The following is a 21,172-nucleotide window of genomic DNA, read 5'->3' on the forward strand; positions in this document are numbered from 1 at the left end:
TGCGCACTGCGGCGGGGAGCGGCCGCCCGGCCCTGCCCTGCCCTGCCCTACCGGCCCCGCCCGGCCCTGCCCTGCCCGCCCGCCGGGGGTGACCTGGCCGGGGCCGCTGCCCAGCTCGGCCGCGGTGCCGAGGGGCAGCGGGGGAGCAGCAACACCGCCCCGCCCGCGCTCGCGTGGGCCTGGCGGAGTCATGGCCGCCCTGTACCAGAGCGCGGACCCGTCCGCCTCGGCCTCACCCAACAAGCTGCTGGCGCTGAAGGATGTGCGGCAGGTGAAGGAGGAGACCACGCTGGACGAGAAGCTTTTCCTACTGGCCTGCGACAAAGGTACCGGCCCCGCCGCACGGCCCGACCCCCCTTGAGGTCTCGGCCGCTCGCTCCGAGGGCCCGAGCCGGGGCCGGGTGTCAGCCCTGCGCTGCCCTCCCCTCGGCCCGGGGTGCGGGTCCCGCCGTGCGGCTGCTGCTGGGGCACCGCGTCGTCCGGGCCCGCCGCCTCCCGCGCGCCCCTGAGCGGGAAGGGAGGCGCGGGGCCGGCTCCTCCTGCGTTCGTGAGGGAGTCCGTTTGTGTCGGATGAATTTGGAAGGTATTTGCTGTGTTCGCTGTTCAAAGAGTCTCTGAGTAGAGAGCTGCTGTAAAATCGGGTCGTATCTAGACATCCCCAGGATAAGCGAGACCAGTATCTTATGATTTGCGCCATTGGTGGCGGATGGGAAGAGATTTTTCTTTCTAAAATATGCTGCTTGCTTTAAGTCTATATTTAGTTACCTTTGAGTCGAAATGTGCCCTTAAATCAAACTGACCTTAACACAGGTCTGAAACGTTAGACTCCGAGGTATGCTTTTAATGGTGTGCTGCATGGCTCTGCGTGCTTGGGGCATAAGCATGGCTGCAGGAGCTGGAGCTGCGTCCTGCCCCGAGTTTGGGTTAGCTCACAACCACAGGGGTTCTTCTGCAGTGACATTCGCCAGCGAGCTTGGGAGCTTTGCTCTGGGGCTGTCGGTGGTGGGATGCCTTGCTGTTACATAGCCGGTGCAGTCTGTCCTGAACATCAGAGGAAGGCACGTATTTCTGTCTTTAGCTATAAACGTAGGTTCAGAGAACTGAAAGGCTGCATTACAAAAAATGTAACAAAACCCACTTGTCTGTATAACAGCTGGTTCAGTACTCTTGCAGGCTCGGTATGTATTTTACTGCATGTAGGAGTATTCTACATATAATTCTGTAAGTATTCTACACTAAGGTCTGTCTTGGTCATGGTCTTCTATGTTGCAAAGTAATTTGTTATCCTAAAGACAGTTTTGTAAACCACCCGTGCTTTTGTGTGTGTTTGTTTTTAGGACTGGAAGTAAAGGGGTGGATTAAAGTACATGTCTGGTGCTTTCCTGAAAAGGGATCTCCTGAAACATCTTTAGTTTTCTCCCTGAGGATAGAATGCTTATCTACCTTGACTTCTTACTTGTCTGATACTCTCAGTGTCTGTTGTCAGCTATGGAATAGTGTCGTTTGATGCTACGTGGTACTTAAAATGTTCACATGCTTTTATTGCTTTATAATATGAAGTGATATCCCTGCCTTACTTGTGCAGGTGACTATTACATGGTTAAGAAACTCTTAGAGGAAAACAGCTCAGGTGGAATGAACATAAATTGTGTGGATGTGCTTGGACGAAATGCTGTTACCATAACCATTGAAAATGAAAACTTGGACATACTACAGCTGCTTTTGGATTATGGCTGCCAGGTATCCAACACACTTTATTAAAAATGTTCAGTGTAGTCATATATCTTCTTTGTTAATCTGTCAGAATTTGGACATAAATACAGTCTGCCTTTTAGGCAGTTCAGTTCTTTTTCCAGTAAATTGGAAAAAGTAATTGTGAAAGTGGTTTCTTCTCACAAGTTGACTTTTCTAGTGGGATTTTATTGGCAAATGTGTAAGTAACATTTTCTATGATATTAACAAGTTTGCATTTTATTTTAAATGTTACTCCTGTTGCTGATATAGTGCATGCATTATATTCAAGAAAAAAAAAAGGTATATGGTATGAGTGCCTCATATTAACAAGTGTAAAATGCAAAAATCCTTTTGGCTGTAGAGTATATTAACTTTAAAAATGGTAACACAGAAAAATTCATGTTATATTAGTGGATTTTCAGTTAAGGCAAACATGCATTTCTGCAGTGCTTTCTTGTTAAAATTGATCTCTGCTTGATGGCAGGGCACTTTCCTACCAACATGACTTCTTTAACTGTATGCAGCATCTCTGCTGCTGCTGGGAGAGGTGAAGCTATGATGGCTTAAATATGTAAGACAGGGGAAAGTAGCATCTTTTATTACATTGTTTCATATTGGGCAAGAATAAAACCACAAGCTTTTCCCTATCTGAATTAATGGCAGTAATAAAAGCTGTGTAATTTTCTTTTATTTTTTTAGAGCAAAAATCTGAATTTTTGGAAATGAATCAAAAAGAATAATATCATCTGTAGGGAAAATGAAAAGCTGCTTATCTCAGCTTAATAGAAGGTGCAGAAGTGGTTGGTTACCAGCCAAGAAGGAAAAAGCTTATTTTCCTAGCTGGACCCCACAATTACAAATCCAGGGTTGAAGTATCCTGTATGCCTAAGCTGTGTTACACAAACATTTGCTTTTAATGTGTCTAATAACCTGGTAGACTGTGTCTTTAAACTTGATTTTTGCAAGTCTTATGCATCATCTTTGCTGGAAAGTAATTTACGCAATTGATTCTTCTGCTGTTTGTGCAATTAAACAAATTGTCACTAAATCTTTGTGAACTCCTGCAATGGCAACCTGAATTTGTATCCTGATCATATGTCTGGTGATAATACAGAACATCATTTTAGTACTTTAAAAATAAATTTAAAAAATATATTAAAAAAATGCAGTTTGGCTTGAGTTTGTCTCTTTATGCTGTTTAAGTTTCTGCTGTTTTCACATATGTTTTGTTTTCTTTCCTTAGTCCTCGGATGCACTTTTGGTGGCTATTGACTCAGAAGTGGTGGGAGCTGTTGACATTCTACTTAATCACCGACCAAAACGATCCTCCAGACCAACCATTGTGGTTAAGCATTGTTACTCCTTGATTTTTGGTTGGGAAGGCTATTGCTTTTTGGGTATCTGTAATATTTAAAACAATATTCTTAAATTCTGCATCTGTAAAGTGATAGAATCTGGACACTAGGGATTATTTTTGTAGCCTCTTTTGTCTTGAAAGATGAAATACGTTATTTTGCTTTATCACCTAAGGAATCCAGTGGCTTTATACCTGACAAACACATGCCTAGTTCAGAAGAGAAAAAAACCTAGTGGTTATAAATCTTTTCTAGTAGTCTGTTTGCAGGGTGGTTAGCAGCCTTGACTTATAAAGGGTTTATTCATGTATTGAAGCTTCATAGATTTTTAGAGCAAATCTATAAACATCAGACCTTTACCTTGAAATGAATCAGTTGAAACTTACCTTGTCAATGATTAAGTACCAAAGAACTTTTGAAAGCACAAAGTAGAGGTAGAGGGAGGGAAGGAATAAAGTGTTGTGTAACAGAGTATGGCACTTTCAGGGTATTTTTTCTCCACTTCAATAGTAAATACAGTAATTTTTTTCACGGACTAGACCAGAATAACAGTTTTTAATATCATACATCTGTTGGAAAAATAGACAGTATTTCTATGTAAATTAACCAGAAACATATCTGGATCTGTTACTGTTTTTCAGTATTTGTCTGACAGGTTGTTACCTGACTGTTGTTACATATTTTTCCTTCTTTTCATATTATGAAACATTGGAAAGTATTTTGAAGGAGAAATTCTTGGTTGAACAGTCAAAAACCCCCTTACATACAGTAGAACTGTAGGTAATAAATTTAGATACTTCCTACATTTTGTTCCAGAAATTAATGGAACGCATTCAGAACCCAGAGTACTCAACAACCATGGATGTGGCACCAGTAATTTTAGCTGCTCATCGTAACAACTATGAAATTCTCACCATGCTGTTGAAGCAAGACATATCATTACCCAAACCTCATGCTGTGGGCTGTGAGTGCACACTGTGCACTGCCAAGAACAAAAAAGATAGTCTGCGACATTCCAGGTAAGACTTAGCAGTCATAGGCCATAATAAAAAGCTTCTTAATTCTCAGGTATTGCCTGGGTCAGATTCAGTATGTTTCCTGTTTCTTTTAAGGTAAAGTTTGTGAGTGGATTCCTTTAGTATATTGTAACTCTTTTTGTGAGAGATGGTGGTTCTTGGGGATGGGTTGTGCCTGAAAAGGCTGGTGGGAGGCAGTGGCTTTTTTTGTAATTTTGGTTTTATACTTTCAGTCATTGTGCATAGTCACTAAGTGCCTTTCCTTTCTACCAGTTGTATCTCAAACACTCTAGCTACCTTTGGCTTGAGGCCATAGGGACTACACAAATAAAATTTTTCTCAAGTTAGTTAATGCTTGGGGGTTTGTGAACTGGAATGAGGAGGTGGCTAATTCTGTATCCTGTTCCTAAAAGAGTTTATGTGGCATGGATTGATGAATGCAAACTAAAGACAATTTTTCTCTTTTATTCTTTGGTATTTTTGAAAGTAGAAAGCTTTTTAATAAAGATTCAAATGAGGAGAGGGATTTAGCAATCTGGGAAATATTTTGTGTGGTTAACTTGAGAACGTATTTGAGGGTTAAATAAATTTAATATGTGAGAGGATAAAAAATCACAGAATTTAAAGATTGTAACTGTACTGTAATTACAATACACTATTAATTATTGCATAATTACTCCAGTCTGTATCCAAAATACTAAAAAATAAGAGAAGTGAGAGTATTTGAGTTTTTGGTAGTGAGCTGGTACAGGCCACCTTCTGGTATCCATCCTATACACCACGCCATTAACTTGAGTATGAGTAAAGATGTCAGGGTATCCCAGGCAGACAAACAATAGAAATATTTGAGATAGCAGCTCTTATTTAATCTAGAACTTCTGCTGATGTGCTGATAACAGTGGAAGTACTGAGGAAAAGAAGAGGGAACCTGTTTGGCTGATTTTGGATACTTAGGGGTTCTAAATATATAATGTATCTTCCAGGACACACTGCGTTTGATGTTTGTAGTGTCTGATTTTAACAATCCAAATTGTTTCATCTTTCAGCTGACTATTTTAGGCAAACCTTTGGAACAGGTTCTGATTTGAAGTTGCTAATGAAATGAAACATCCTCATTTTGCTTGCTGTTCTTTTGTCACAGGTTTCGTCTGGACATTTATCGGTGTTTGGCCAGTCCTGCCTTAATAATGTTAACAGAGGAGGATCCAATCCTACGAGCTTTTGAACTCAGTGCAGACTTGAAAGAACTAAGCCTTGTTGAGGTTGAATTCAGGTAGGAATTGAAAACACAAATCAATTTGAATACTTTTATGAAATTACAGGTGTAGAAATACATATGCATTAGAAAATGTTTATTCCTAATTTTTTGTAAGTGAAGTGTTTAAACTGATAATTAGATGTAATAAGTTATATAATATAATTTATGCCTCATTAGTAGTCATTTTGACAGTTTAATTACTTTAAATCCTTTTAGGTATAGACATTTCAATGCATGTAGTTGCACCAACAGTTCAAATTTCAGCTCTACTCTGCAAAAACAAACAGAAATTATGCTAAATGCTGACTTATTTGGAAATCACACGCCTATTAATCATATCAATATCTCATTAGTACTCTGTACTTTTTTTCTGTATCAGGGTAGAAATATGCAATACCTTGTTTATACTGACCTGACTCATGTTGAGAGTTGTTTTGGGTTTTGTTTCTTAATTTTGCTCCTTATAATGTAAGACTTTGAAGAGGGTATGTGTGTATGTATGGTTACATATATATGTGTATATATTTAAAATATGCATATGTGTGTAGAAGACTTCATACTGAAAATGCTCTATATGATGAACAAATGCTCAATATAATTTCATGTTTAAACAATGCAGATTTCTACCATTTTGTAACTTACCGGCACAAAAGCTTTCCAAGAATGTGAAAGCAAGTGTTTATATACAGTAAAATTCTACTTTCCTAAACAACATTTGAATTTTCTGGATTTTAGCTGCTTATCTTTCTTATTAAGAGTTCAATTTTTGGATTTTTGTGATACAGCTTGGTATTAAAATGGACTGTGTGCAAGGTGAGATAAGGAAATCGTGTGGTTTCTTTTCATGTGTTTAATATATTAATACATAATATTTAGTGAATAGACTAGTTTTCAGATGACAGGAATAAAGCAAAACCTCAAACAATTTCCCATCCAGTAGGAAAGTCCAAGTGGTTACTTACCAGTGCCATATTTTGTGACTGCTACACTTTCTCATCTCCTGGAAATAACTCTAAGCTTTAACTCTGTGTATGGAAATCATGACATAAGAATTCGTATACTGTAAGTCTGTTTGTCAGATTTTCTCTAGTGATCTTGCAAACTAAACTGAAGTGTAATTGTCATGTTATGTGGAGAAAACTACTCAGAGTTGTCTTAGGAATGCTTGGACCTTGATATAGGACTTCTGGGGTGGTTTCTTTTAATTTGTCTTGACATATCATACAATCCCAACCAAAAATGTATCATTCATGATTTAATGGAAAATACAGAACCAGTGGAATAGTACATACTGCTTCTGTGTATTTCAGAAATGATTATGAGGAGCTCGCTCAACAGTGCAAAACCTTTGCTAAAGATTTACTTGCACAGGCGCGGAATTCCCGGGAGCTGGAAGTGATTCTGAATCACACCTCCAGTGATGAACATGTAGACAAGCGAGGATTGTTGGAAGAGAGGATGAACTTAAGCCGTTTAAAACTTGCAATCAAGTATAATCAAAAGGAGGTTTGTCTTTGCAGTAACTTGATAGACTTTCCATATCATATTTTGCTAGTAATTAATTACTTTGTTGTTCTGCCTCTGGACGCAGAAGTGGAAATAAATTTACAGGAGTTGTAGAAGAGATGTTAATATACAGGGTATCAGTATGTGAAACAGGGATGCTGCAAGATACTGAGTGTTTCTTCAGTGTTTATTGTGGAGATGAATGCAGTATTTTCTGTATTGAAGTATAGACTACTGCTTTTTTATGAACAGCTCTGGTAGTGGTAATTATTTATTCCGATTCTCATTAAATCCTTGCCTAGAGAGGCATGGATCCTTAGGTGCCAGACATGATTTATCATCTTCTCACTGGTCATTAACTGTTCAGCTTTGTCTCAGGCCTTGCCTGTGCTGTTCAGTAATTAGGTTGGACCTGTGCTGGTACAACTGAATAGCCCCTCTGTTCCAGAATAGCAGCACTTTTTATGCCGTCAATATGCAACTTCCTCCATGGAGAAGGTTATTGTCATTTTTGTCCCCTCATAAATTATAACTCTAGTTTTCTGTGCTGGAAGGCAAATGGGTATTTGTGGGATTCTAGTACAAGGATCAAGGACAGAGTGGAAGTTTCCTTTTCATGCAAAATCCGTTTTTAGTTAGCATTTGCAAAAGGAATTATATAATTTTGTCTGTTCTACATGTCTAGGCTTAAACTGTTTGTGAAACTGTTGAAATACATAGCATTTAAAAGTCATAAACTGTAGTTCTGGACTGCCCTACAACCAGCATTGCACATTTCTGGAACGCATTCATCAAGCACACTGAAGTATTTTGGTGTTCCTCTGGGTTTGAGCATAGCTTGTTTTTACTACAGGTCTTGGAAAATAACAACTTTTTTGTGCTGTATGAGGAAAGTATCTGCAGAACTTGTTTTAGTCCTGACAAGATTACTGTAGAGACAGTTTTTGTGATGCATTATAAAATGTGGTAACAGCAAGGTTCTTTTTGTTGGTATTTTTTCAACTAAATGACAAACGATTCTCTAATGAGATACATTCTTTTGTAACTCTGCGGTGTGATGTTATTGATATGCTAGATTCTAAATAATTAAAAATCAAAACTAATTCTTAAACTGAAAACCATTAGAAGTCTAGTGTGTATAATTTACGTTTAGTTGCTGGCTCTAGAAGGAAATTAAAATAACGGATGTTTATGTTCATCGTGGGTCCATAGCAATTAGGTCTCTTACAAGATAATTATTTCAAGTTGATGTTCTTGCCTTTTCCTGTTAAGTGGTAGCTACATATAGTTAGAAAATTAATTTTAATGATGTGACTTAGTAATGTGTATTAAGAAACCTGAGAGTGATTCCTTGTTTGTTTCTCCCCCTCCTTCCCCCCCAGTTTGTTGCCCAGTCCAACTGCCAGCAGTTTCTCAACACGGTGTGGTTTGGACAGATGGCCGGCTATCGGCGCAAGCACACCTGCAAGAAGATCCTGACTGTTCTGATGGTTGGCATTTTCTGGCCAGTTTTGTCCCTGTGTTACTTGTTAGCCCCTAAATCTCGAGTAGGTCGAATAATTCACACTCCTTTTATGAAGTTTATTATTCATGGAGCTTCGTATTTCACATTTCTGTTATTACTTAATTTGTATTCCCTTGTCTACAATGAGAATAAGAAGAATACCATGGGACCAGCCCTGGAGAGAATTGACTATCTTCTGATAATATGGCTTATTGGTAGGTATGATTTGAGTGATTGGATGACAACTACAGAATATATATAAAATTGCCAATTAAGTGGTACATCAGCAGTAAGTAATAACTCAGTCTTTCATTAGCAGTTCTGTAATGCTTGACTGGAGAAGTAGTTAATAATAAAACTTGGACTTGCTGCAGTGTTGGCACGTGGTTTAAAGATAAAAGTATATGTTGTGTATGTTTATGTATTCATGTTCCATCTTAGTCTAAGAGATTTAAGGTGTGCATTTACCTCATGCTTTTTTCGAAACACAAAAACAAGTATTTTTTCCCATGTTATGGTCTTCCATGTTTCTGTATGTCATGGTCACCGATTATCGTAACTGTACCAGAAAGGCTGCATGTCACTTCTGGTTGATGCAGCAGAGGGAGCACAATTATAATTTTTGTTGAGTTCTCAAGAACTTTTGGTTGAAAATTCATAGAACTTTTTACCTTGTTTTTGGTTGTCTGGCATGCAATTTTTTTTACATTAAAATTTGCCTTTCTTAATGTAAGGTAATTAGATATGTATCATTTGTATCATTGGACTTGTAAAAAGCAGTGATAGAGTGAAAAACAACACAGTTTTTTTCTAAGTAATTCTGTGGGTGATTTATTTCATATTTTAGGGTGAGGGGTTTTTTGTGTAATAGTGGTTCCTTTCACAATTGAGCTGTATTAAAACTGTTGAGCAGTTCTTGCAGATCTTGGAAATATTTAGTATCCCCCACACAAGTACAGGCAGGTCTTAAAAGAAACTTGAAAACTTCAAATTTTGAGTACAATTCAGATTCCTCCTTTGCTTTGAAATTAAATATTATAATTTTATAAATTCTTTTGTTCCATCAAGTCTGCTGTAGACAAAGTATGTCATTAGGTGGTCTTGGTAATTTTAATTAAAGGCTATAGACATGTATTTTTTTCTGCATGTAATATTCTAATGTGGATTTCAAGTAGGATTTAAAAATTATATCTAAGCAACATAATCATTAAAATCAGGTTATTTTTCACATTATTGAATCTCAAGTTTTTAAATAGTAATTGCATTTATAATTAAATGCTTATTTTATAATGACATTATACTGATTCCATAAAAATATTCTAAGTTGATAAAGACGGTATTTAGAAAATGTTCTACAAAATCAACTGGAATGAAAAGAATCAAGTATCAAGGATTCACTTACATTATTATATTCCATAGTCCCATTAAAATACTCCCTAAAAATCATTGTCAGAATGGCCACAGCAGAATTTCTAATGTTTCAGGCTAGTAGCAAGTTTTGTGTTGTTCTGGATAAACTTTCAAAATCATGAATAGAAATGTCTTCCATGCGAAAATGAAACAACAGAACTCCACTTCTTGTGTGTGTAAATACCATCTTCTCCATTTCCTTTTACTGATTCTGTAACAAGTTCAGTGTAAAATACATGGTGATCATATGTAAAATAATATCTGTTCAGTACAATGGCTTCACTTCCCTGTTTGGTTTTTTTTTTTGTTTTTTTTGCCTGCAGGAATGGTGTGGTCAGATGTCAAGAGGCTCTGGTACGATGGTTTAGAAGATTTTTTAGAAGAGTCCCGCAATCAGCTTAGTTTTGTCATGAATTCCTTGTATTTGGCAACTTTTGCCCTCAAAGTTGTTGCCCATAACAAGGTGAGCACCAATCTTCATAGATCCAAAGCTCCTCTGGGACTGGCTGAGCAAATATGATTTTAGTACATTGCTGCAAAATACGTTAAGGTACATTACATGGGGTATGTTAGTAGTAGGGTGTTGTGGTTAAGTGTAAACTTTAGTAATAGCCTAAAGTGTGGGTGCAGTGTAGGCTTTGGGCTTAAATGCTCTCTGTGGTATGGGCCATGGAGCTGTCAAGACCTTGGGTCTTGCTGCACCTTGGTCTTCAGAGAATAGTTGATGAGGCAAATAGCAGTTAGAAAACATATCAAGACATGTCTAAGTGCTTGGAAACCCCAAACAGAGCTAATGTCTTCCTTGTAAGAACTGGCTGGTCTTCCAAATGGCTTGAGTTTTGTTTAGGGAAATGCATCTCATCAGATTTGGCATTTGAGCTTGCCTGATTCCATAGGTCAGTACTTTGCAGAAAGCTAATAGTATTCTCTGTGTTTGGATTGCCTGATGCCTTTTTGTTGCGGAAAGTTTTATTTCGCTTTTGAGTACATATACTCGAATGTCATAAGTGGCGGTGGTGGATTTTTAATTGATTTTTGCTTGGTGGGGCTTTTTTGATTGGGGTTTTCTTTGGTAGTAAGGATAAAAGCCCTGAGACTATAGAGGAGCCTTGCCTTGTCTCTATAAAAAGCCATCTGGATTTGATTGAAAATACGAGTTTTGAAAATTATTATTGCCATTCTATTGCATGTGTTGTTAACCACACAGCACATGGCAAACTGCCAGGCCAATTGAATGTGTATATTTCAGCAAAATCCAAGCCAGTGCAGTAGCACCGTTATTGTGTCTTGAAAACTGTAAGTTGACAGCTGTCTGGCAGTTGGGAGGGAAATAAACTGGTTCAGTTCTACCCAACTTGGTGTTTGGCTCATTTCCCTATCCTAGCATTGATTCAGAGGCTGGTAATCATTTAGAAAGGAAGGCTCCATTTCTTGGAAAAAGACTAGAGGGAGAATGCCACATTGGGCTGCCTTCCCAGCCATTTGCTTTGCAACCAGCATGTCTCTAGTATTAGTTCCTTTGCTGAGATAAGAGCCCATTGTTGCCAATTTAAACTGTAACCTTTTTGAAGATGCATGACTCCTGTCCTATAGACTAGGCATATAATGAGGGTTTTGCCCCTTTTATATGGCAAAATTTATTTTAATAGTTTATAAATCATATAGAAAACCAAATAAAAATGTTCAGTTTGTATCTTAGGTCCATTGTAGGCACTGAAACTGTAAGAAATAAAGGAAGAGTCTCTGTAGCAGAAAGATTTGTACACATGAAATGCAGTGTATAAAAAAATACTTACCCCTATTTAGTGCCATCTTTGTGCAGCAGACTTTTGGGCAAGTTATTATAAAGCAGCTGTGAGTTCCTTAGTTTTCAAATGTCCATTTTGAGACAGCAGAAGCTGGTAATATAAATGCTGAATGTTTGAGCCAAACTGAAAGTTAGCAGTCTGTGGATATTCCCTGAGTAAGTTGAATAGTAGTACTTAGTGGATAATACTTCAATCAACAGTTTACTTGTGACTACCATTCTCTGCAGCCACTGATAAAATCCGTTGAAGGAACCCCGAGTCATAAGTCTTTCCAAAACTGGTTAAGATCAGCTGTCACCACACTGCAATTGCATGTGTACATCGGTTTTCTTTGTAGCATTTCAATCTTATTTTTGATTGAGGCCTATTGTAGTAGGCAATGTATGTGTTTATAAAGTGCCTAAGTCCCTGTTTCAATAGACCATGCAAAACAGAGTAGAAGTGAAAGCAGAACAGAGGAATAAATGGTTTGAACAAGTGAGTGGCAGAGTTAGGTGTTGAATTTAAATTGTCTGATTTCTGGCTCCCTCTGGAATGGCTTTTAAAATGCCTTTGTCTGAAAGAGGTATGACATCTATGAGTGATATATGTTCATTTCATTTATGCTCTTACCTGTTTTGGAAGCAGAAGTGGGGAGAGGTGTATGGGTGAATTTCTGTATTTATAATGTCAGTGATCTCAATTTGTCCTTTTTATGTTGCAGTTTCATGATTATGCTGAAAGGAAGGACTGGGATGCATTCCATCCTACCCTAGTGGCAGAAGGTCTTTTTGCCTTTGCAAATGTTCTTAGTTACCTGCGTCTCTTCTTCATGTACACAACCAGCTCCATTCTGGGACCACTCCAGGTGAATATAATTACTGCTTGAAAAAGTATTAAACCTAATTTGCTATCAAGAGTCTTACTGAAAATAGGAAAAGAAGATGTTAAAGAAAGAAAGTGAAAAATAGAAGGAAGTGATACTGCATTGAAGTTTGATTTTTTTTTTAATTAATCTGTTGTGTAAAACATACTGATTTAGATGGGCAAAGGTAAGAAAAAGAGTGAAAGACCTTGTGTAGTTCAGTTAAGGTATTCTTCCATGATAGCTGTACCTATACTGTCTTTTTGTTTTCATCTGTTTTAAGCTTAACATACCACCTAAGTTTTCACAGTTGAAAAGTGTAAGGATCAGGTTCTTCCTGTAAAGTTTTATGCAAATAATTGCCTTCTTATCTCTAAAGAGATAGATGAATGAAGTGTGTAGCAAGGAAGAGTAATCAAGAGCCTTTCTGTTTATGTCTGTGATCTCATTGAAGCTACACCTTGAGTTGTGCAAATTGCTTTTGTTTGAAAAATATAAATCTCTCGAGTATTGCAATAGTCACCCATTTATTGGCAGTTATAAGAAGGGAGAACAGGTTTCTTCTTACTCGGAATTTGTTGGAGCCTTCCAGTGAGTAGGGATGACAGTAAAACCTCCCACATTTTAATTACCTAATTTTCTGTTATACATTTTAAATGGAAATGTATTTGCACACTTCGAAAAAAATATTGAAGTCTTGGTGTTGCATTAAGCATTAGGGTTGTACAGATTGATTGAACACTGAAGTCACTCCACATTTTAAAGAGATTCACTGTTGAATGTGCATATTTATTTATGTACTAGATCTTTCACAAGTTTTTTATTAGAAGGCTGTGTTATGAAATTTTCCAAGTAAATAAAAACAGTCAACAGTCACCCCATTCAGAGGCACACAGGAGCTTATGTTATTACTGCTGGCCGAGGGCTGGTGCAACAACTCTTGCAGTATTTACTGAAAGTAGGTCACAAAGTTCAAATGGTGGTAATCAAATATGGCATGGAAACCCAACAGTGGGGGGCGGGGGAAGGCAGCTACCCTGTTCTGTTGGCTCTTAAGAGTTATTTTTAAGCATTCAGTTACTTGACTCATTGGTTAATAAAACCTGTTATAATCCAGATTTGTAAATTGGCTGTATGTGGTGCTTTTTATTGTTAACAGAAAGTAGAATAATACTCCCCTAGATTAGATAATTAGATTTCAAGTGCTTAGAAATTGTAAATACTTAGAGAGGGAAAGTGTAAACCTATGAAGAAAGCAACTGGCATTTGGGATGGGTTATTACACTCTCTGCCAAACAAAACAGTTTCAGGCAGTTTGCACTTTTTGTGCATTCCTGTTTCATCTACTTTGTCTCTCTCTTAGCTGGAGCCATGTGTGAATTAAAAGGTGAATGTTGTTGGGATTTGGGTTGGGGTTTTTTCCTTAAAGGGTTAGATGTGATGAAACAGTTCAATGGGGAGTACAGTCATCCTCTGACCAAACACGCACACAGTTGGTGCAGAGCTCTGCCCACAGCTGCAGAGTCTCCATGACCATTACAGACTGTACAAACTCTGAATGTGCTGTGCTGCAGGAGGTACTGGGTGAGTTTCCAGCAGCAAAGGAGGGAGCAGGAATTCATCTCCAGAAAAGCTGTACTTGCAAAACCTGCAATTGTGTTACAGTTCTGGACTATGATTTGGTACAAATTTTGATTCATATAAGACTAGGCTTTCCACACACCGATTTATATAGATTAGATTTACCCAATCCCTTTTTACATATATTTGCATTCTTTATAATGGTACATTGTTCTGAAGAAGTTTGTAGGAAGACTAATTAAATTATGTAAACACTTTATGCTGGGTCTGTGTAAAACATTGTGCTTATGTCAAAAGCAAATCAAAGTCTTTCCTTTGGAAAAAAATCACAAGCGTTTGTTTAGGTTTTTTTTAAAGGTGCTGTATTTCTAATGTTGCAAAGTTCTGTATAGGATATTTTGAATTAGAAACTAATGATCCAGCTTTACTGTCATGCCTTCTATGCTTTATTCTTCAATTACTGTGTGCCTACACACGTGTTTATTTGAAATCATATATAAAATGTACAGTGAACTAAGTCTGTATTCTGCAGATGGGCTTTGGTATACTGGCTGGTTTTTTATTAGTGATAAATTATGATTCCAAATGTTTTGATTAATTCAGTGTTCTTCTAAGTATTTTATTAACTTTCTATGATGGCATTTTATGTTCAAATGCGTTTACTGCTTTTGTCTGTTGACCTGTGAGTTCCTTATTACCATTCGTATTGCAAATAAATAACAAGGTGTACATAATATTGCTTATGGTTATTTGGAGGATACTGTTTTTCCAGGTGATGTTAAAGCTACTTACATTTTCTTTTTAATATCTAGAATTTTTCTCTGAAGAACAGTACAAGGGTATCTCCTGACCTCAAGGTCTGTTTAGCATATCAAAATTTAACTTAAATATGTAAAATGTAAATAGATTTTTTGTTGATCAAAGGCTGAAGGAGACAATACAAATAAAAATAACTACATGTTTAACTAAAATTAGAAATAAATCTATTTCACAGATTTCAATGGGGCAGATGCTACAAGATTTTGGAAAATTTCTGGGCATGTTTCTTCTTGTCTTGTTCTCATTCACAATTGGATTGACACAACTTTATGATAAAGGATTTACTGTAAATGAAGAAAAAGACTGTGCGGGCATTTTCTGTGAACAACAGAGCAATGACACATTCCATTCGTGAGTTTGATATCTGTAACATAACTGCATTGTTTGAGCCCTTAATCCCTAGTAATTAAACAAATTTGACTGGATTTTTTCACTGATCTTGAATTTACATTAAACACTTTTGGTGTTAGGTTTACCTAACCAGATTTTTTTTCTTGTTTTTGTAGGTTTATTGGTACATGTTTTGCTCTCTTTTGGTATATATTCTCCCTGGCACATGTTGCAATCTTTGTGACACGTTTTAGCTACGGTGAAGAATTACAGTCTTTCGTGGGTGCTGTTATTGTTGGGACCTACAATGTGGTGGTTGTGATAGTATTAACTAAACTCCTTGTGGCAATGCTTCACAAAAGTTTTCAGCTGATAGCAGTAAGTGGTTTCTGATTAATTACCAATTACCAGTATCTTTTGATTTTACACAAATTTCTTCCTGTGATGTGTAGACTTATTATCTACAGACCTCATGGATGAGCTCTGTCTGTGAGCTCATATTTTTCCTTCAAATAAGAGCTGCTTATTTACTTGGATAAAAAAAAAATTGTAATGTTCATGTTGAATGTGTGCAGGGCTTTGGCCCACTGAGAATTGATGACTTTCTAGATACAATGGCTGTTCAAATGCTGGTTTTGGTATGTGTGGTGCTTTGGCATTTGATCTGGGGTTATACCTTCTGAATTTTATACTAGAGTATATAGTGAATTGTAGAAAGATGTACTTATTTTAAGTATTTAATATTAGAATATTCAAACAAACCTATTAAAATACTCTGTAATCTATCTATTAAAATGCTGTATAACCAAAGTTAAATAATAGTCAGTTTTTCAGGTATGAGAAAATTAAACTTACAAAATAACCTGTTAATATTTCTGCTTCTTTTCTCTGTTAATGTTTCTGATGTATTAGAATCATGAAGATAAGGAGTGGAAGTTTGCTCGTGCCAAGCTTTGGCTTAGCTACTTTGATGATAAATGCACACTCCCTCCACCTTTCAACATTATACCCTCTCCCAAGACTATCTGTTACCTTTTCAACAGTCTCAGTAAATGGATCTGCTCTCATACATCAAGTGGCAAAGTGAAACGTCAGAACAGCCTAAAGGTGAGGAATGATTGGGAAAGCTCTAGGCTCTGCAGCTGGAAAGGTGCTGCTTGCTAAAATGAAGTAGCAGATTGCTGCATGAAGCTGCCTGTCATAAGATGAATGCTACTAAGATAAATAGGAGCTACAGAATAATGTGTGTCACATCCAAGATAAATAAGTGTTACCTATTTCTTCTTAAGTAAGGTTCTATTAACTTTCTGGTTTGGGAATTTCAACCCGCTTCCCTCCAACCCCCAATTCCCCCAGAAACAGTCAGGGAAAAATGCTTGGATTGAATGAAAATACGTAAAAACCTCAAGGAAGTATGTGCTAATCTCAAAAATGGTGAGGTTAGAATATTCTTTGGAGAAGGTAATTGATTTTAAACATATTACAGAAGTGTCAGAATAAATAACCAAAAAAGATCACTGAAGCCTCTCATTGTTGGGGAAGGGATTTTTTATTTGTTTATTTTATAAACATTTTTTTTGTACCCTGCAATTTTGCGTACTAACTTTGCATCTTCTTGCTGATGAAAATAGCATTAAATAAACAAATTTAAACACTTTATGGAATTTGCACTGAGAGACATTCAGGGTTATGGAACTCTTAATTGCTCACAGAACAATTACCAAGCCAGGTAGATAAAAATTCTCAGTTTTGTTGGTACAGCAGATTATAATTTAATTTGAATTTTCTGGACAATTTATAGGCATTGTATATATGTGCACATCAGGATGTGTTTATAAAATTGCTTTGTTATTTTGTTCACATTTCTTCTCTGTATAATTGTATACAGGCTTTAGGGCTCAAAAATCACTTGCATAGTAAATATCTTATATTTGTTTAAAGGAATGGAGAAATCTGAAACAGAAGAGAGATGAGAATTACCAGAAGGTGATGTGTTGCTTAGTCCACCGTTACTTGACTTCCATGAGACAGAAGATGCAAAGTACAGATCAGGCCACTGTGGAAAACCTCAATGAACTGCGGCAGGACTTGTCAAAATTCCGGAATGAAATGAGAGACCTGCTTGGCTTTCGGACTTCTAAATATGCTATGTTTTATCCAAGAAACTAAGGCCTAACTTTTAAACAAAAGGTGTGTGCTTTTAGATACCATAGGTGGAAGTGTTGACCTAATTCTTTTGCCAGATCGTATAGACGAGAAGATTATTGCACAAAAATACATTTGAAAATGCGTTTGCATGAGTTGCAGCTCGGTGCCCAAGATGTCAAAATGAATGCAAAAACAGATACACTAATTTTCTTAACCTCTTAATCTTGGTGTGTATATAAAAATTTGTATATAGGAGTTTTCTAAATGTTCCTCAGACTGTCTGTGGCTGTCAGGTGTCAGAGCTTCATAACTAGCACAACATGTTTCTTTCTTCTATTTTTGCTGTTTGTTCTTTTTTGATACTTATTTTTCAAGTTGTGGGAGAAGACAGACTTTTTAAAATAAAAATCCAGCCTGTTTATTTTTAATAGAAAAGTCAGATAAAGAATAATAGAAAATTTCCAGCACAGTTGGAAATTATGTATGACTGTAGGTTACAGTGCACATGAAGACTGTATGGCTCTGAAAGAGGCAGTTCTAGTTTTGTATGTTAACACTGACTGTAAACTAACATTTATAGAATACAGCAAATCAAATCATCAAGACTTTTCACTTTGGTGGGAACATTGACATTTTGAACACAAAACAGACCATTTCTTGAATGTTTATCATTATGTGTAAGACAATCAAACCCTGCTTGGATTTTTCAGCAGTGCCTCAATAGTACATTTTAATATACATATTAGGATTGAGAACAGAATTTTAAAACCAACCTGTGAACATTAAATGTTTAGTATCTTGGGTTTTTAAAATCTAGATAAATTATTTGAATTATTAAAATCTATGATTTCATGAAAATGCGGTGGAGCCACATGAGTGCTATTGGTTGCAGTGCTGAACAATTCCTGTGAACCGTTCTCCACTGCTTTCTCTGAGGTCATTGAGTCTTGTCATTGGAGAGATGTACTTTAGAAGGGTCTGCTTGACACAGATTTTACATATCCTATATTTAAATTTTTCTTCTTTCCTGTTTTTTAGCAGAATTGTTGCCAAGCTAGACATTTTTTTTTGTGTCAGGAAAACTGTGTTTTGTGAAAATAGTTTATTTGACTTTGCTTACAATGGACAGTAAGGGCTTTGTGGATTTTCTGTGCTAGAGGGTCCTATATGGCTTTATATGCTTGTATATAATTCAAGCTGACAAACTGTAATTGAGAAATGTGAAATTCCCCTATTTTTAATTACAAAGTAAGTATATTCATGACAGCTAAAGGATTGATTAACAGTTTTAGTATTATGATGGTGCTCTTCTGAAATGGTCGTATGTCCGGAAGGCGCAGGTAGCCATTGAGGTCTTTGATTGCAGTTGATTTTGGGAGATTGACAGAGTGGGTGCTTACGTGAATGTTTACTTTTTTGAAGGAATTCTTATAAAACTCTTTCTTGTAAAGGTGATATATTTTCCGTACTATGAAATTATGTATTTCTGAACTAGGTTTTAATACTCTGCTTCTAGAAGTGTTAAGAGTATAGAGGAATTCTGATATGTGTTGGCTTTTCATGGGAATAGGAAGTTAACGTCCTGGTTGAAAGCAAAGAGGATCAGTGAGTTTTGTATTTGGACTGAGATCTCGTGTTTGAATAATGCACCAACATAAAAACTATGTGCTGTGTATGTTGTGTATATTCAAGAAAGGAAGCAAATAAAAGCTCTTTGAAAAATATGGTTGTATGGTTGGTCATATTGCAAACACATTATATCAGTTACCACATCGAAAGTATTTTCTTTGTCATGCTGAGGTAGTAAGTTTAAGGAAGGTAGGTGTTGTTAATGTGTTACTGCCTTTTTTCTTCTGGACCCCTCCTGTTCGGTTCATTGAAATGGCTTCATGCAGTGCCATGAAGTGATGCTGGTTCCAGACCAGCTGGGTTAGATCCCAGATGCACTGTCAGCTGTTTGGCACTGGGATGGTTAGTTGTGGGAACCTGGGGGTGTTGAGAGTATGAATGAAGGAGCTAATGGAGCTATTTCTGAGTGCTTTTCATACATTGAGCAGAGTCACTCAGAGCTACTTTGCTCATTGTCTTGTGGCACTGCATTCTACTACAGTGTAGATGTCCTTAGGAAGAATTGTTGTACTTCAAGGCTCTCGGGGACCTTGGATTCGAACTGGGATTTCTGGAGTTTTTACTTGTCACTGAAACACAAACCTGTAGAATGAGAGAGACAGAAAGAGAGAAGTTTGTTCCCTGCCCTACCTTAGTTATATGACACTTTGCATCTCTGTTTTATTTGAAAGCCGTTGTAGTCTTCCTCTCTACTGGGCTACTAATCAGTACTGAGTGCTTTGTTCTCTGTACTCAATTTTGTCTCATCATCTAGATTTTCCTAGTTCACATATGTTAAACATGCTATTGCTTTCTCATTTGGCAGTTTAGTACTGGCTGTTCCAAGGTCTCCCTTACGCACATTCACAGAATAGTTCTGGACAGGCACAGAAACAAAATTTTACATATTAAAAAAAAAGTTTGGAGAAGCTGGAGTTGGCTATAGGATTCAGAGCTTCCTTGTACAAATTTTAGTGCAAGTCATTAAAGGACTGAGTAGAGTTTTTGAGACAACTGGAAAAGGTTGATTTTTCTTCCCTTTCATGTTAATGTCTGTTTTGTCTTAGACCTAACTTTGCCTTGATAAATGAAAAATTGCGATGAAAATTTTCATACCTGCATTTGGAGCAGGAAGGTCAAATCACTAATTACTGGAAATCAACTTACTTTATGCTCTTGCTAAACTATGGTCTTGATTGTTATTTCAATAGAAATTATTTCAGAAATCGTGTTGTTGGTTGTTTGGTTGCAAGTTGGATTTTAAATGTTTGAAGTTTACAGTCACTACAAACTGCATTTAAAAACTTGTAACAGTTGTTACCTGTGCTTTGTAACCAACTCTTACTTGAGAAAACTGGCACTGCTCCGTGTTCCTCTGTTCCCTGTTTCAGGCCTACTGCTACCAGTGCATTGATCTGGGAAAGGAACTGGGGAAAGGAACTGGTCTAAAGGGAGCATTGAGAAGAGCAGGCAGGAGCTTTCCCTACCTTCCATTTGGTAGACGATGAATAAGCTGCCAGACCTTTCTTGCCTCACTGAAAAAAACTGCGTGACAGATGGGCATGTCATCATAAATAAAAATAGATGGTTGTAGTTCAAGACAGCTCCAAGCATGATTTCCACATTGCTTTTCCCCAGGCTGCTGCCAAGAAATGCAGAGAGCACTGTGCATAAAATCCCTTAATCTGCATAGGAATTAATGCTGGAAAATTAAAATTCCGATTTAAAAGTTTTAAAATTACAAAACTACATCTGCTTTGCAAAAAAATGTTGCTGTTGGTTCCACAGAGAAATGCTGTTTGGTTTGGTCAGTCAGGCAATGCAATCTTTGAAGTGCGGTTGAAGCACTGAGCTGCTAGATGTGAGCTGCCAGCACAGCCTCTTTGAAGAGAGGCTGCTGTGCTGCCGAGCTGCACTGTGCAATGCCTCTTGGCATTGCATGTGAGAATCCATCAGTGAAGAGAACAGTAATCTGCATTCCACTGCTGGAATAAGTGATGGGTACTTCCAGTAGTATTCCAGTGACTGTACTTCCAGTACTTCCAGTGACTGTGTATTTCATTAGTTTCCTGCCCACGGCCAGAGATTATCCAAAGAGCTCTGGCCTGGTATTTATATACAAGGAAAACAAATACTTAAAGGGATCTTAGATTCTATATGCGCCTTACCACTTAATAAAACAGAACTTAGTAGGGACAATTACTAACTAGATAGTGATCAGTGGAGAAAAGCATGGTGCTGTTTTACAGTT

At 37.3% G+C, this 21,172-nt stretch overlaps 1 protein-coding gene across 4 annotated transcripts; it reads left to right on the top strand.

The window, feature by feature from the left end:
- Positions 1-64: 64 nt before the first annotated feature.
- TRPC1 (transient receptor potential cation channel subfamily C member 1) lies at positions 65-19,037 on the top strand. 4 transcript variants are annotated; one of them, XM_048314313.1, is made up of 14 exons: positions 65-326; positions 1,586-1,740; positions 2,978-3,079; positions 3,906-4,108; positions 5,247-5,378; positions 6,674-6,869; positions 8,252-8,416; positions 8,522-8,588; positions 10,107-10,246; positions 12,295-12,438; positions 15,011-15,186; positions 15,342-15,543; positions 16,078-16,272; positions 17,107-19,037. In XM_048314313.1, exons 1-14 carry the CDS (start codon positions 191-193, stop codon positions 17,332-17,334), a joined length of 2,241 nt encoding a protein of 746 aa, XP_048170270.1. In that variant the 5' UTR covers positions 65-190; the 3' UTR covers positions 17,335-19,037. The 4 variants fall into 4 exon arrangements, with proteins under 4 accessions (XP_048170270.1, XP_048170269.1, XP_048170271.1 ...); XM_048314312.1 differs by having other exon boundaries at positions 8,252-8,588; XM_048314314.1 differs by lacking the exon at positions 65-326 and adding an exon at positions 350-583 and having other exon boundaries at positions 8,252-8,588.
- The last annotated feature ends 2,135 nt before the right edge of the window (positions 19,038-21,172 follow it).

Source organism: Corvus hawaiiensis, chromosome 10 (genome assembly GCF_020740725.1).
Source record: "Corvus hawaiiensis isolate bCorHaw1 chromosome 10, bCorHaw1.pri.cur, whole genome shotgun sequence".
NCBI classification, from domain to species: domain Eukaryota; kingdom Metazoa; phylum Chordata; class Aves; order Passeriformes; family Corvidae; genus Corvus; species Corvus hawaiiensis.